The sequence below is a fragment of the Aquarana catesbeiana genome, linkage group LG02 (genome assembly GCF_042186555.1).
Source record: "Aquarana catesbeiana isolate 2022-GZ linkage group LG02, ASM4218655v1, whole genome shotgun sequence".
NCBI classification, from domain to species: domain Eukaryota; kingdom Metazoa; phylum Chordata; class Amphibia; order Anura; family Ranidae; genus Aquarana; species Aquarana catesbeiana.
The window spans coordinates 704,168,008-704,184,045 of NC_133325.1; the positions used below are offsets into that span (position 1 = coordinate 704,168,008).

General features: G+C 41.6%; 1 protein-coding gene across 1 annotated transcript in view; it reads left to right on the top strand.

Annotated features, from left to right (window-relative positions):
* The first annotated feature begins 442 nt into the window (after window positions 1-442).
* ACE2 (angiotensin converting enzyme 2) overlaps window positions 443-16,038 on the top strand; it is an 82,705-nt gene continuing 67,109 nt past the window's right edge. The window contains exons 1-2 of the mRNA XM_073616938.1: window positions 443-586; window positions 894-1,267. Coding sequence (XP_073473039.1) covers window positions 1,082-1,267 — 186 coding nt within the window. The 5' untranslated portion in view covers window positions 443-586; window positions 894-1,081. The remainder of the gene's footprint in view (window positions 587-893; window positions 1,268-16,038) is intronic.

The window sequence follows — 16,038 nt, forward strand, 5'->3', positions numbered from 1 at the left end:
CTACATACAAAGCAAAGATGTGTGAGTGACACTAAGGCACCCAAAAAAGGATGTTCCATGGCATGTGATGTCATGGCACTGGGCCAATACTTTCTGACATTATAGCTATTTATTATGTAGCTGTGTGAAGCTGAGAGACACTATATAATGATGCCTTTCTCTTTGCTGCACGAAAATGCCAAGATTTAGCTCCGTGTAATGTATTCATGTTAAAATGCCCTTACTAGTACTCATTTCAAATGCACTGATGAAGGTTTCCAGAAACAAAATACTGCTTGAAATGTCATCTCAATAATAAAACATTTGTGCTTTTTTCATAATCCTGCTCATCCCCCAAGGAAATTGGCTCACTTGCCCAGTATAAAAAATTGAGGCCCTGTTACAGGGGGACTCACATGACCATGGAATGTGATACTCATACACAATTGGGTCTTTGGTTCGGTGTACATTTTCCAGAGTCATGTGCTATATGAGGACAGAGCTCTGACTGAACTTCCTTGTTCACTGCTGAAATCTTTCTCTGAGTTAAAACTTTTCTGACACTGACTTCTATAAAAAAAAAGACGCATAGCAGGAAAGCTTAAAAGTATGTATGCCTTAGTAAGAGTTAATAACAGTATAGTAGAAATAACGTAGTATGACATCATTAATAGGGAAAACCGCATAGAGACCTTTAAACAGAATTCTTTCAAATTTTCATTAAAAGTAAGAACTTGACAGAAAACAAATTGCTAAAAAAAAACAAAAAAAAACCTGTAATAGTTAACTGTTATCAAGTTAAACTATTCCATGGTAAACATAGGAGCGATAATCTCTCAGTACTAACATTTGATTTTATTATTAGGTGATTTCCTAGTGAAATATAAAAATCTGCTTTCCTTACCTCCTACCAGTGATAACGAGGACAGTGAACAGTATCATGATAATAAAGCATCTTATCCAAACAAGACAAACACTTCCTGAATTGCTGTAGGAAACCTTTGGCAGTGTGGTACAAAGGCTGGAAACTTACACTGATGTTCAGCAGCACTGAGTGAAAGGAGCGTCAGTCAGTTGGGGGAGTCTCAGCTCAGGGAAGAAGATGTGGGGTCCTCTGTGGCTTCTCTGCTCATTGGCTCTGTTTGGGTCTTCTACTCAAGATGTAACCAGCGATGCCAGAGCGTTCTTACAGGAGTTTCAGGCTGTTGGAGAAAAACTGTATCACCAATCTGCGTTAGCACAATGGGAATACAACACTAACATCTCTAATGAAAATGCTCAAAAAATGGTACGTACAACTTTTTATACAATACTGTTGTGGGTAGATTTATAAGTTGAAAATTTTGTTTCAACAGCAAAGACACAGAAGAACCATCAGTTTTAGTATTCAAAACTGTAGCAGCGTATAAAAGGTATCATATTTTGCTCTATTGCCAATTTCCAATCCATAAGCTTTGCATCATTTTCATCAAATGACCATACAACTTTGTTTGGCATCACTTCCTATAACACCAACTTGGGACTTAGAACAAAACACATAGCTTAATCTGCATTGATTAGTGTTAACTGATGACTCTGCAATGGATTCTTGGGTTCCTGTATTGCTCAGAGCAGACTTTCTCTACCTTTTTAACACAAATTAATCCTTGAAATAGTTTTCATGTCATGTTTTTTTAAACACTCCCTTACTCTAATGCCCTGTACACACGGGCGGACTTTTCGGCAACAAAGGTCCGAAGGTCTTTCCGACGGACTTTCGACGGACTTTTGACGGACTTTTGACGGACTTCTGATGGACTTTCGAACAAACGGACTTGCCTACACACGATCACACCAAAGTCCGACGGATTCGTACGTGATGACGTACGACCGGACTAAAATAAGGAAGTTCATAGCCAGTAGCCAATAGCTGCCCTAGCATCAGTTTTCGTCTATCGGACTAGCATACAGACGAGCGGATTTTTCGAAAGGAACTGGGTCCGGTGGAGTTCCGACGTAAAGATTTGAAACATGTTCCAAATCTAAAGTCCGTCAGATTTTTGACAGAAACAGTCCCCTGAAGGTCTGATGAAGCCCACACATGGTCGGATTGTCCGCCGGATTCGGTCCGTCGGACCAGTCTGGTCGAAAAGTCCGCTTGTGTGTACAGGGCATAAGAAAAAAATGTTTCAGTAACAATCATGAAATAAAACCAACAGGGAAAATTGTAGTGCCTCTTACATTGGTGATAAGTGGAAAAGTGCCTTCTTATACTGGTAGCTGTTGTAGTGGTCCCATACATTTGTGGTCAGTGGGAGAAGGACCCCTTATAATAATGGTCAATGGGAGAAGGACAGTCTTACACTGTTGACTAGTGGGAACACTGCACCCCTTACATGCAGCTAAAAAGATAATTGTTATCAGTGGTTACTGGGTGCTGGAAACTCTTGATTGCTCAAGGAACCCCTAGCACCAACAGGCTTCCATGAACCTTAGCTGATGTACTTGCCAAGGCCTAAAGAACAGACTAATGTATGCTTAGTGTATTTTACTACATCACAGTAGGTGCAGATGGTGGGGAAGCCTGGCTTGTACCATGTTCTCAGAGGTCAAAGTGGTAGAAGTCTATTAAAGTAGAGCTATAGACAAAACTTTTTTTTCACTTTGGATAGAGGAAGGGAGGGTTATAACCCCTATCAGATTTTTTTTCTATCTATGTCTCACAGGAGAGATTTACCTTCACTTCATGTCCCATAGCCAAATCAGAAAATGCAGGAATCCCTTGGAACCCCCCAGGTCACCAGAACTAGTGTCCTCATTGGAAGATTTCCCCCCACTTTTCTAGGAAAAATCCCAAATTTGGGACAGGACAAATAGAGAGGGTGAACCTCCCTAACAGGGGTACAGACAGCAATAAAAGCCTAATAGGTGCTCTTATTCCTTTCCAGTCCAAAACTTTTAAAAAAAAGTTTTGCCTTTAGTTATATTTTAAGCTTTAATTATGCTTTATAGTTTGTAGTTCTTTACTAATGTCCAGTTAAGGCCATAAATATTTTTCTTTCACATTGCCCACACACTAAATGCTTTGCTTAATGTGTGAGCATCTGTCAGTTTTTTTTTTTCTAAAGGCAGAAGGTTTTTTATCTTAATGCATACTATGCATTAAGATAAAAAACCTTCTGTGTGCAGCAGCCCCCCTCAGCCCCTCTAATACTTTCTTGAGCCCCATCTCGATCCAGCAATGTTGCAAGAGAAACTCGGCCGTCTGGGACTCTCCCTCCTGATTGACTGAGACTCACAGCGGGTGCCATTGGCTCCAAAGTCAGTGAACCAATAAGAGAAGGCAGGGCCGACCTGCGGCTTCGTGTCTGAATGGACACAGAGAACACAGAGCACTGGCTTGGCTCGGGTGCCCCCATAGCAAGCTGCTTGCTGTGGGGCACTAGGCAGGAGGGAGGGGCCAGGAGCCCCGGCGAGGGACCCGAGAAGAGGAGGGACGGGGCTGCTCTGTGCAAAACCACTACACAGAGAGGCTAAGTATGACATGTTTGTTATTAATTAATAAAAAAAAACAAGACTTTAGTACCACTTTAAGCACATTTTATTTTTTACTTTATTGGACACAAAAAATGACACTTCATTCATGTCTCTACACAGCAGCGTGATGGCACCTGCTTTTAGTGGGCCCCAGGACAAACACAGGCTGCCCAGGTGGTAGATATGCTCCTAACTAGAGCTATGAATCCAACGTGCAACCAAAGTGGTGTCAGAGTATGTAAATGCCCTATGGTCTAAGCTAACTCAGCACAGGGTCACTTGCATATAAAAGCATACCTGCAATAAAAGAGGAAATATACTTACTTTTCTGGGGGCCCATTTGTTGAAACACTGCCTTTTTACTGTTCCTGGGTGTGTAGAATAACCTGCTTCCCCCACCACCTGTAGTAATGTCTCCACCTGCCTAATACTTTATTATAGGACTTACCAGCCAGTAGAAAATAGCACTGCAGGTGGCTGGGGAAGCAGGCATGTGTTATGCTTTTGTTAATATCATTTCTTAATTCACATCTTACCTGGTAGCCAGACTTCATCAATATTCTCAGCTGTCCACAGTTCTTTACATACCGTGTTTCCCCGAAAGTAAGACCGGGTCTTATATTAAGGGGATGTCTTATTTATTTATGGTATGTTCATAAAATTTTCTCCCCCTGTCAGCTCAGGAGTCAATTGTGAAATTCTGTAATCCCAAAAATAAACCTTAGTTAAAGACCTTTGTAAAATCATGTAATCCGTTCTGTAAAAAGATTATATAATATGCAGTGTGTCTCTTTGTGTAACTTTATTGTGGAAAATACCTTATTCACAGCGCTGCTGGGCGCTCACGTGACCCGCCGGAGCTCTTCTGTCCCGCTCCGAATACTGCAGAGGGAGAGGCTGAGATCCCGCTGACGTCAACCTGCTCCGAGCACTACAGAGGGAGGGGCTGCTGATGTCAACCGGGAGGAGAAGAGAAGAGCTTCTGCGGGTCATGTAACAGCCCAGCGGTGCTGTAAATAATGTATTTTTCACTATAAAGTTACACAAGGAGACACACTGCACATTATATAATCTTTTTACAGACCAGATTACATAATATTACAAAGACTTTAACTAGGGGTAATTTTCGGGGTAGGGCTTATATTGCAGCCATCCAAAAACTCATGCTAGCTAGGTCTTATTTTCAGGGTAGGGCTTATTTTCAGGGAAACAGGGTATGTGAGCTGATGATGACAGGTTTCTCTCTCTTGCTCCCTCTGCTGTGGGAGCCTGCTACTGGATGAGAAGGCTGAGTGTTGACAGAACACTAAAAAAAGTACCTAAGTCCTATTAGTCGGGCACTAATTTGAGTTTAGTTAGCAGTGTGGATGTGTAGAGGTTTTGTTTGTTTCATGCAATGAGCTTGCTGTACACACCTTCTTACAATATATAACCGCTTGACCTCTGGGAGGTTTTACCCCCTTCATGACCAGACCATTTTTTGCTATTCGGTGCTAGCAAAAAGAACAAGAGAAACAAGGTTTCAGCCAGACAGGGCTCAATACAGAAACGAAAACCTTCCCCACTAAAACTCCCACCCCCACCAGGCACCACCCCAGGAAATCCATCCATAGCATCAAATGCTGTGTGCCCCTCAGGAGTGAAGAAAAGCATGTTTACAGAATATCAGTATAACCAAAGACATAATGCAGTTCCCTCAATAGAATCATAGGAAATCACAACTTGTTCCTTCAGAGGAGATCATCTCAGAGAGTGAGGCCCTAAGGACTAGGCACTGCGCTACTTTAACCACTTGCCGACCAGCCGCCGTCATTATACTGTGGCAGGTCAGCTCGTTCCCGCGAATCGCTGTAGCTGTACGTTGGTCCGTTCTAAAGCTATAGCAAAAGCCGGCCACCCGCGATTGCTCCACAGGGAGCCAGAATGGGGATCTTTCAATGTAAACAAACAGATCCCTATTCTGACCGGGAAGTACAGAGTGATCGTCTGTTCCTAGTGATTAGGAACAGCAATTTCTCTGTACTCCCAGTCAGTTCCCTCCCCCCACAGTTAGAAACTCCTTCCAGGAAACACATTTAACCCCTTGATCACCACTAGTGTTATCCCCTTCCCTGCCACTGTCATTTATACAGTAATCAGTGCATTTTTATAGCATTGCTCGCTGTATAAATATCACTGATCCCAAAAAAGCATCAAAAGTGTCCGATCTGTCCGCCGCAATGTCGCAGTCCTGCTAAAAATCGATGATCAGCGCCATTACTAGTAAAAAAAAATATTAATAAAAATACCATAAATACAGTGGATATAAAAAGTCTAAACATCCCTGTTAAAATGTCAGGTTTCTGTGATGTAAAAAAATGAGACAAAGATAAATAATTTCAGAACTTTTTCCACATTTAATGTGGCCTATAAACTATACAACTTAGGTGAACAACAAACTGAAATCTTTTAGGTGGAGGGAAGTAAAAATAAAAAAATCAAATAATATGGTTGCATAAGTGTGCACACCTTTAAACTAATACTTTGTTGAAACACCATTTGATTTTATTACAGCACTCAGTCTTTTTGGGTATGAGTCTATCAGCATGGCACATCTTCATCTGGCAATATTTGCCCACTCTTCTTTGCAAAAACACTCCAAATCTGCCAGATTGTGGGGGCATCTACTGCGCACAGCCCTCTTCAGATCACTCCACAGATTTTCAATCGGATTCAGGTCTGGGCTCTGGCTGGGCCATTCCAAAACTTTAATCTTCTTCTGGTGAAGCCATTCCTTTGTTGATTTTGATGTATGCTTTGGGTCATTGTCATGCTGAAAGATGACGTTCCTCTTCAGGTTCAGCTTTCTAGCAGAAGCCTGAAGGTTTTGTGCCAATATTGACTGGTATTTGGAATTGTTCATAATTCCCTCTACCTTAACTAGGGCCCCTGTTCTAGCTGAAGAAAAACAGCCCCAAAGCATGATGCTGCCACCACCATGCTTCATTGTGGGTATGGTGTTCTTTAGGTGATGTGCAGTGTTGTTTTTGCGCCAAACATATCTTTTGGAATTATGGCCAAAAGGTGTAAACCTTTCATCAGACCATAACACATTTTCCTACATGCTTTTGGGAGACTTTGGGAGACTGTGTTTTTGCAAAATTTAGCCGGGCTTGGATATTTTTCTTCGTAAGAAAAGGCTTCCTTCCGTCTTGCCACTGTACTCCATAGCCCAGACATATGAAGAATACGGGAGATTGTTGTAACATGTACCACACAGCCAATACTTGGCAGATATTCCTGCAGCTCCTTTAATGTTGCTGTTGGTCAATTGGCAGCCTCCCTGACCAGTTTTCTTCTCGTCTTTTCATCAATTTTGGTGATGTAATGTCACTGTTGTGCCATATTTTCTCCACTTGATGACTGCCTTCATGGTGTTCTATGGTATATCTAATGCCTTGGAAATTCTTTTGTACCCTTCTCCTGATTGATACCTTTTAACAATGAGATCCCTCTGATGCTTTGGAAGCTCTCTGCAGATCATGGCTTTTGCTGTAGGATATGACTAAGAAAATGTCAGGAAAGACCTACTAGAACAGCTGAACTTTGTTTGGGGATAATCAGAGGCACTTTAAATGATGGCAGGTTTGTACTGACTCCTATTCAACTATGAATGTGATTGCTTAATTCTGAACACAGCTACATCCCCAGTTATAAGAGGGTGTGCACACTTATACAACCACATTATTTTATTTTTATTTTTTTTCTCTCCCCCTAAAAGATTTCAGTGTGTTTTTCAATTGAGTTGTACAGTTTATTGTTCACATCAAAGGTGGAAAAAGTTCTGAAAATTATTATCTTTATCTCATTTTTTACAGACTTTTGATATCCACTGTAAATCCCCTATTTTGTAAACGTTATAACTTTTGTGCAAACCAATCGATATACGCTTATTGCAATTTTTTTTACCAAAAATATGTAGAAGAGTACATATTGGTCTAAACTGAGCTTTCTTTTGGTGGTATTTGATCACCACTGGGTTTTTTTTTATTTTTTTATTATATAATCAAAAAAATGTGAAAATAAAACAATATTTTCTACTTTCTGTTATAAAACATGTCCAATAAATTCAAGTGTATTCATACATTTAGGCTAAAATGTATCCTGCTACATGTATTTGGTAAAAAAAATCCCCCAAGTTTTTGGGGACACTATACTATTGAGGATAGTATAGTTCTGACCATGACCAGGATACTGATCCAGACAGATAGACACTATACTAGTAATGGCAGGGATCAGCGACTTATAGTGTGACTGTGATAGAGTGGTGAGCAGTCAGGGACTAGTGCTAACTGACATTGGCTGGGAAGGACACTAACTGATACTATCTGATGTCGCTAGTAGTGACACTAATACAGTGATCAGTGGTAATACTGTACGCTGTCACTGTACTAATGACACTGGCTGGGTGACAGGAGTGATCAGGAGGACAATCAAGAAGTTAAATGTGTGTCTAACAAGTGTATGTGTGCTGATTTTACTCACAGACAGGTTGGCTTTTCTTCCTGAATTCATCTCTGAAAGGTAAGTAAAATCAGGGAGAAGAATCAGCCAGATCTGTGTTCTGCTTATTAACATACACACAGATCTCTGTGAAAATTACCCAGGACCTCCAAACATTATATATATTTTTTAGCAGAGACCCTAGGGAATGGTATTTGTGCAGCAATTTTTCAAACGCGATTTTTTTTTTTGGAAAAAAAACACTTTCATGAATAAAAAAAAAACAGTAAAGTTATCCCATTTTTTTTTATAATGTGAAAAATGATGTTACACTGAGTAAATAGATACCAAACATGTTACGCTTTAAAATTGCGCACACTCGTGGAATGGTGCCAAACTGAGGTACTTAAAAATCTCCATAGGCTACGCTTTAATTTTTTTTACAGGTTACCAGTTTAGAGTTACAGAGGAGGTCTTGTGCTAGAATTATTGCTCTCGCTTTAACGTTCATGGCGATACCTTACATGTGTGGTTCGAACGTTGTTTACATGACCTACATATGCGTTCGCTTCTGCCTGTGAGCATGTTGGGACGGGGGCGCTTTAATTTTTTTTTTTTAATAGTTTATTTTTATTTTTATGTTTTTACACTTTCCCTTTAAATGTTTTTTGATCACTTTTATTCCTATTACAAGGAATGTAAACATCCCTTGTAATATGAATAGGGCATGTCAGGTCCTCTTCTTGCCTCTAGGCTGGAATGCCTGAGATGAAAAAAAAAATGATCTCAGCTTTCCAGCTGAAAAAACATCAGTGTTTACATCTGCTGAGGCTAGAAGTGACATCATAACATCGTGCCTGGCCTCCAAAAGTCATAGAGATGACCGGGGACCATCTGGTCCTCGGTCAGCTCTATGGTAAAAGTCAGCCGCCGACTGATTCATTCTCCAGCTCTCAGATCGCACAGGCGAGATGGTAGAAGCACCGGAGGGCGTTGCCAGGGGGGATGTCCCCTCCCGCTGCCTGTAAAAACAATCAAACTGCTGAACAGCCACTGTGATTGTTTTTACTGTTCAGGGAATTGCCGGCAGAAAAAAAGATATCTGAATGCAGGCATCATTCAGTTATCTCCACTGAAAGCCCAGGACGTCATATGATGTCCAGCGATATGGAAGTGGTTAAGCTGCTGGTCAGTAAAGCTAAATTCCAGGAGAAGCAAATATTGTCTAAATACAGGAGTCTTGTGTATTCTTCCTTGAATCATGGTGTGCTTTGTGTATCTATTCCAGATCTGTGCATAAATTCAATATGAGGAGCTTCTTGTAATACCGGTCACTGCTGCTCTCTCCTTGTGTAGGGTGACTGGTCTTCTCTCCGCCGCCTTCTGTGGTTTTCTGCAGGCAGTCTGTAGTGAGTGGAGCCTACTCTGTCCCTCCCACAGCTTTGCTCTCTGCAGTGGCATTTGGTGCACACAAAGTGGACCTATATCCTTTGTGACTATTGAAGAATATATTAGAATGAACATTTTAGTGCCTGGAGTTCAGCTTATAGTGTACAGTGCATCCAGAAAGTATTCACAGCACTTCACTTTTTGCACATTTTGTTTTCCTCAAAATTCTACAAACAATACCCCAGAATGACAATGTGAAAGAAGTTTGTTTGAAATCTTTGCAAATTTATTAAAAATAAAAAACGAGCTCAGGTGCATCCTGTTTCCACTAATCATCCTTGAGATGTTTCTACAGCTAGATTGGAGTCCATCTGTGGTAAATGCAGTTGATTGGACATGATTTGGAAAGGCACATACCTGTCTATATAAGGTCCCACAGTTAACAGTGCATGTCAGAGCACAAACCAAGCCATGAAGTCCAAGGAATTGTCTGTAGACCTCTGAGACAGGAGTGTATCGAGGCACATTTCTGGGGAAGGGTACAGAAAAATTTCTGCAGCATTGAAGGTCCCAAAGAGCACAGTGGCCTCCATCAACCGTAAATAGAAGAAGTTTGGAACCACCAGGACACTTCCTAGAGTGGGCCGCCCAACAAACTGAGCGATCGTGACCAAGAACCCGATGGTCACTTTGACAGAGCTCCATCGTTTCTCTGTGGAGAGAGGAGAGCCTTCCAGAAGAACAACCATCTCTGCAGCACTCCACAAATCAGGCCTGTATGGTAGGATGGACAAACGGAAGCCACTCCTCAGTGAAAGGCACATGACAGCCTGCCTGGAGGTTGCCATAAGGCACCTGAAGGACTCTCGGACCATGAGAAACAAAATTCTCTGGTCTGATCAAATAAAGATTGAACTCTTTGGCCTGAATGGCAAGCATCATATCTGGAGGAAACCATGTACCGCTCATCACCTGGCCGATACCATCCCTACAGTGAAGCATGGTAGTGGCAGCATCTGAGGATGTTTTTCAATGGCAGGAACTGGGAGATTAGTCAGGATCGAGAGAAAGATGAATTCAGCAATGTACAGAGACATCCTTGATGAAAACCTGCTCCAGAGCACTCTGGGCCTCAGACTGGGGCGAAAGTTCATCTTCCAACAGGGCAACAACCCTAAGCACACAGCCAAGATAACAAAGGAGTGACTATGGGATAAAGAAAAGATGGCGCACCAGCCTTGTGCATTATCCTTTGGTAAACTTATTTGTAAAAACAGATTAAAAACTACTCACAAACATGTGAAGATAATTTGTTTTGTAAAAAGCCTCCAAATGGTGGCAGTCAATCTAGGTAGGACAGTCTCCAGATGGTGAAGGAGAGTACTTAAGGACCACTGCTGGCTGACATGTTTCAAAGGGATACCTTCTTCCTCAGAGTCTACTGCTGCTGTCTACGGGATAACTCTGTGAATGTCCTTGAGTGGCCCAGCCAGAGCACAGACTTGAACCCGATTGAACATCTCTTGAGTGATCTGAAAATGGCTGTCCACCGATGCTTCCCATCCACCATGATGGCGCTTGAGAGGTCCTGCAAAAAAAGAATGGTAGAAACTGCCCAAAAATAGGTGTGCCAAGGTTGTAGCATCATACTCAAAAAGACTTGAGGCTGTAATTGGTGCCAAAGGTGCATCAACAAAGTATTGAGCAAAGGCTGTGAATACTTATATACATCTGTTTATTTTCGTTTTTTATTTTTAATAAATTTGCAAAGATTTCAAACAAACTTCTTTCATGTTGTTATTATGGGGTATTGTTTGTAGAATTTTGAGGAAAATAATGAATTTAATCCATTTTGGAATAAAGCTGTAACATAATAAAATGTTGAAAAAGTGAAGCACTGTCAATACTTTCCGGATGTACTGTACCTAAACCCAAAAGCAAAAATGTAATATATTGCAGCTTATTGATGTGCTGCCGGCATTAGTTTTCTTTTATTGGGGCCTTTTTTCCTTTATTTTAACCTGGTAATTTGGCCAGTAAGTCGTATATTTTTCAACTTCCTTTAACAGACCAAGGTGTCCAGAAAAGTGGTAGTTAGAGGGTTGAGATAAACCATTTATCAGAGACAGAGGTGTCTGCAATAGGAAGCTTTTATTCATTTATGTAAAACCTTTACCCCCAAAGAAAAAAAACTGTTACTGTAACCACTTAGAAAGTGTTACCTGGAACTTGGCTTTAATTTGTTAGTCAAGTCTAGGGATGAGTTCAATGTTGGAGTCAAACGTAAGTGGGGATGAGGCCCTTGTCAACACCTCCTCACCCTTTCCTGGCCTGCCATGGCTGCTTGCTCGGATAAGGGTCTGGTATGGATTTTGGGGGGGACTCCACACCATTTAAAAAAAAAATTTGGTGTGGCGTTCCCCTTAAAATCCATACCAGAACTGAAGAGACTGGTATGGATTTTGGGGGGACCCCACGCTGACCTTGTTTTTTTTTAAATTTTGGCATGGAGTTCCCCTTAATATCCATATCAGTCCCTAAGGGCCTGGTATGGACTGGGGGGGGGAGGGAACCCATGCCAATTTTTTCATTGATTTTTATCTATATTGCCGGGATCCGGCAATACATTACAGCCGCAAGCAATTTTAAATTAAAAATTTTCCTTTAGAAACGTCATTTTTCTGCGGCACAGTAAAACACATGAGAAAGATGCGCTACTTTACAGGCAGACTAAGGGGACCCCCCCCCTCCCCCCGTATGATATTTAAAGGAATATTTCATTTTTATTGTTTCAATTTAAGCATTATTAAAATCACTGCTCCTGAAAAAACAGGTGTTTTAACCACTTCAACCCCGGACCACTTGGCTGGCCAAAGACCAGAGCACTTTTTGCGATTCGGCACTGCGTCTTTTTAATTGACAATTGCGCGGTCATGCGATGTGGCTTTCAAACAAAATTGACGTCCTTTTTTCCCCACAATTAGAGCTTTCTTTTGGTGGTATTTGATCACCTCTGTGGTTTTGATTTTTTGCGCTATAAACAAAAAAAGAGCGACAATTTTTAAAAAAAAGCAATATTTTTTACTTTTTTCTATAATAAACATCCCCAAAAAATATATAAAAAAACAATTTTTTTCCTCAGTTAAGGCCCATACGTATTCTTCTACATATTTTTGGTTAAAAAAAATTGCAATAAGCATTTATAGATAGGTTTGCGCAAAAGTTATAGCGTCTACAAAATAGGGGATAGTTTATGGCATATTTATTAATATTTTTTTTTTGGCGGCGATCATCGATTTTTATCGTGACTGTGACATTATGGCGGACACATCGGACACTTTTGGCGCTATTTTGGGACCATTCACATTTATACAGAGATCAGTGCTATAAAAATGCTATAAAAATGCACTGATTACTGTGTAAATGTGACTGGCAGTGAAGGGGTTAACCAAGAGTGGGCACTGAAGGGGTTAAGTGTGTCCTAGGGATATGTTCTAACTGTAGGGGGGAGGGGCTACGTGTGTCATGACACTGATCACCGCTCCCGATCACAGGGAGCGCTGATCAGTGTCCTGTCACTAGGAAGAATGGGGAAATGCTTGTTTACATCAGCATTTCCCCATTCTTCCTCTCCGTGAGATGATCTCGGATATCCTCGGGCACGCGCCCACAATGCCGTGTCTTAAAGGCGACGTACAAGTACGTTAATATGCCTGTCCATGCCATTCTGCCAATACATTTTTTTTGCATTGATACATGTCCCCTGGGGCAGTACCCGGGTCCCCAAACACTGCAAACACTGCAACTTTTATTGCAATAATTTGCATATAAGCCTGTAAAATGAACACTCGTTTTTTCCCGTTCGTGTCCCATAGACTTTAGCACACAAATTTTCTGTCTGTTCGCATGTTCTGGTACAAACTGAACCGGGGGGTGTTCGGCTCATCCCTAGTCAAGTCCATCTATTGCACCTAACTCTACCTTCTCCGCAGGTTGACAATACTGTCCAGTTTTGGCTCTGTTGCTCCTCCTTAGGCCCCTTTCACACTGGGGCGGTGGGGCGTTGGCGGTAAAACGGTGCTATTTTTAGCGCCACTTTACCGTCGTTTTAGCGGCGGTATTCGGCCTCTAGCGGTGCGGTTTTAACCCCCGCTGACGGCCGAAAAAAGGTTAAAACTACTCGCATAGTGCAACTACAGCGGCGGTATAGCCGCGCTGCCCCATTGATTTCAATGGGCAGGAGTGGTGAAGGAGCGGTGAATACACCGCTCCTTCACTACTCCAAAGATGCTGTTTGCAGGAGTTTTTTTTCTCTCCTGCCAGCGCACCGATTCAGTGTGAAAGCCCTCGGGCTTTCACACTGGAGAAACAGCAGTGGCAGTTTTAGGTCGGTTTGCAGACGCTATTTTTAGCGCAATAACGCCTGCAAACCGCCCCAGTGTGAAAGGGGCCATAGAGTGCAGCCACTGAAAGACTAACTTGCAATGCATGATAGGAAGTGTTATAATGACTTTGTAACGACAGGGCATTTTTTCAGCGGGAACGCGGGAGAACGCAGTTCCGGCACCTCCAGCACTGAATGTATGTAATGGCAAAGGGTGCTGGGGTGGGCTGGAGGGTCTATTGTTGCTAGAGCGGATCTATTTTTGAGTGGTGGTCTATTGTTGCTGGTGGGTCAATTATTGCTGGAAGAGATCTACGATTGATGGAGGGGGTCTATTGTTGCTGGCTGCTGGATAGTCTATTGATGCTGGCTGCTGGGAGATCTGTTGTTGCTGCTGGGTGGTATTTTGTTGTGGGGGTCCATTGTTGCTAGGGGGGGTTTATTGTTTGAGTGAATCTATTGTTGCTGGTGGCTGTGGGGAATCTATTTTACTACATTTCTTGCTATCATTAACAAATTTCATACAAATTACTTAGCACCACAAAGTTATACTTGGCTCTGTACTCTCTAAAAGGGGCAGTACTGAGAGGTGGGTAGTGGATGAAACCAAGCAACGGTGCTCAGAGGTGGTTAATGGGCGGAGATAAGAAGTGACTCAGAAGGGTGCAGTTCCTGCACCTATTCTCTGAGAAAAAAAAACCCTGGTAATGACTCTATTTGCTCCTAATATGGAAGGCTGTACAGAAGAATACAAAACATTGAAATACATTGTCATAGGATTTAACTACAAATGGCAGGCTTTCAAAAGAGCCTTGGATTAGGCATAATCAGGTAGACATCCTATACTGTATATCGCTTCTACAATTCTAAGGATCTTGTGAAAACAGTGATAATGCATGAGAAATGTAACACTAATCCCAAAAAGCTCAGGTCTTGTTAGGGTTGTTGCATTGTTACATACTATATATGTAAAGTATATTATTGCCATAAAGTAACAAAATTGGAAAAGATCAACCTTTCAATGAGAAAGACTAATGTGAGCAGAGGAAATGGTTTTGTAACATCTAAAAGCAAAACGCTTGAATAGTGCTTGGCTTGAATAATGAAAATGGTTTTATTTGCTAATTGCTTGATAAAAAATATTACTTCCTTCCTTTGTATTTAGCCATGCCTGGCTGCTGCAGATTACTTCTATTGATAGAGACTTCCCTGATCCAGGCTCCAGACACTATTACCTCCAGCATGTCAAATATGAGTTATGGGTTTCTCTTCCCAACCAGCACTAGGACAGATAACTTCTGTCTTTCTTGTTTGTATTTTTTTTGGTTTGAAAAGGCAGTTCATTTAAATGTGCTCTTACCCCCCTCAAACAAATGTAGTGCTTACCCCCGAAAGAGCTGCTTGATGTTTCGGGTCCCCTGTTCTTCTTCCCATGACTGTGAACAGTTCTGTAGTCTCTGACACACCTGGTTGAGCTGAGAATATAGATGCAGACACCTGTGCATACGAATACCCCCAAACACATATAAACCAGAAAATGACACAGATGCGTTTAAGTAGCAGCAAAATATATTGAAGTTTGTGTAAGTAAGAAAAGGTTATACAGGGATATATCAGCAAGGAAAGGGTGTACTGAATTGGTTCACCATGAAGAGTTATAACACAGCAGTCAACTATTAAACATCAGCAAACAGTAGTATTGTATTTGGTAACCGATATAATTAACAGGCTGCAAAAAGTAAGTACTTCATAGTCCACCTCTTTCTTGAACCTACATGGGGTAGCCTAACTAAGGGGAAGACCTATAGGTGGTTACCACAGCAACAGTCAGCAATCAGTAGTGCACATGTGCTAAACCTTCTGATAGCCAGCTTGTTGGGGCCCAAAACTTTGCATTGGAGCAGTCTGGATAATGTTCCTAAGAGTTGGTGAATGCAAAAGTAAAGTGTTCCTAGCTGGCAAATCTGTACCTCTGCTAGTAACTGCAGTGTATGGCTGGTCAGTGACAGCTCACCAATCCCGTGTAATCAGAAACTTTCTATCCAATTGCCTGGCAAAAGGGCTTCCCTCTTTCACTCTATGGGTATCCTCGCAGTGTGAATGCACGACAAACAAAAAAATAAATTTCAGCGCAATTATATAGTACTTAATTTACCAGTGAAATTTTACTGCTGCTGAAACTGAGGGGATCATTTACGAAAGGCAAATCCACTTTTCACTGCAAGTGCACTTGGAAGTGCAGTCACTGTAAATCTGAGAGGTAAATCTGAAATGAGGGGAAGTGCTGC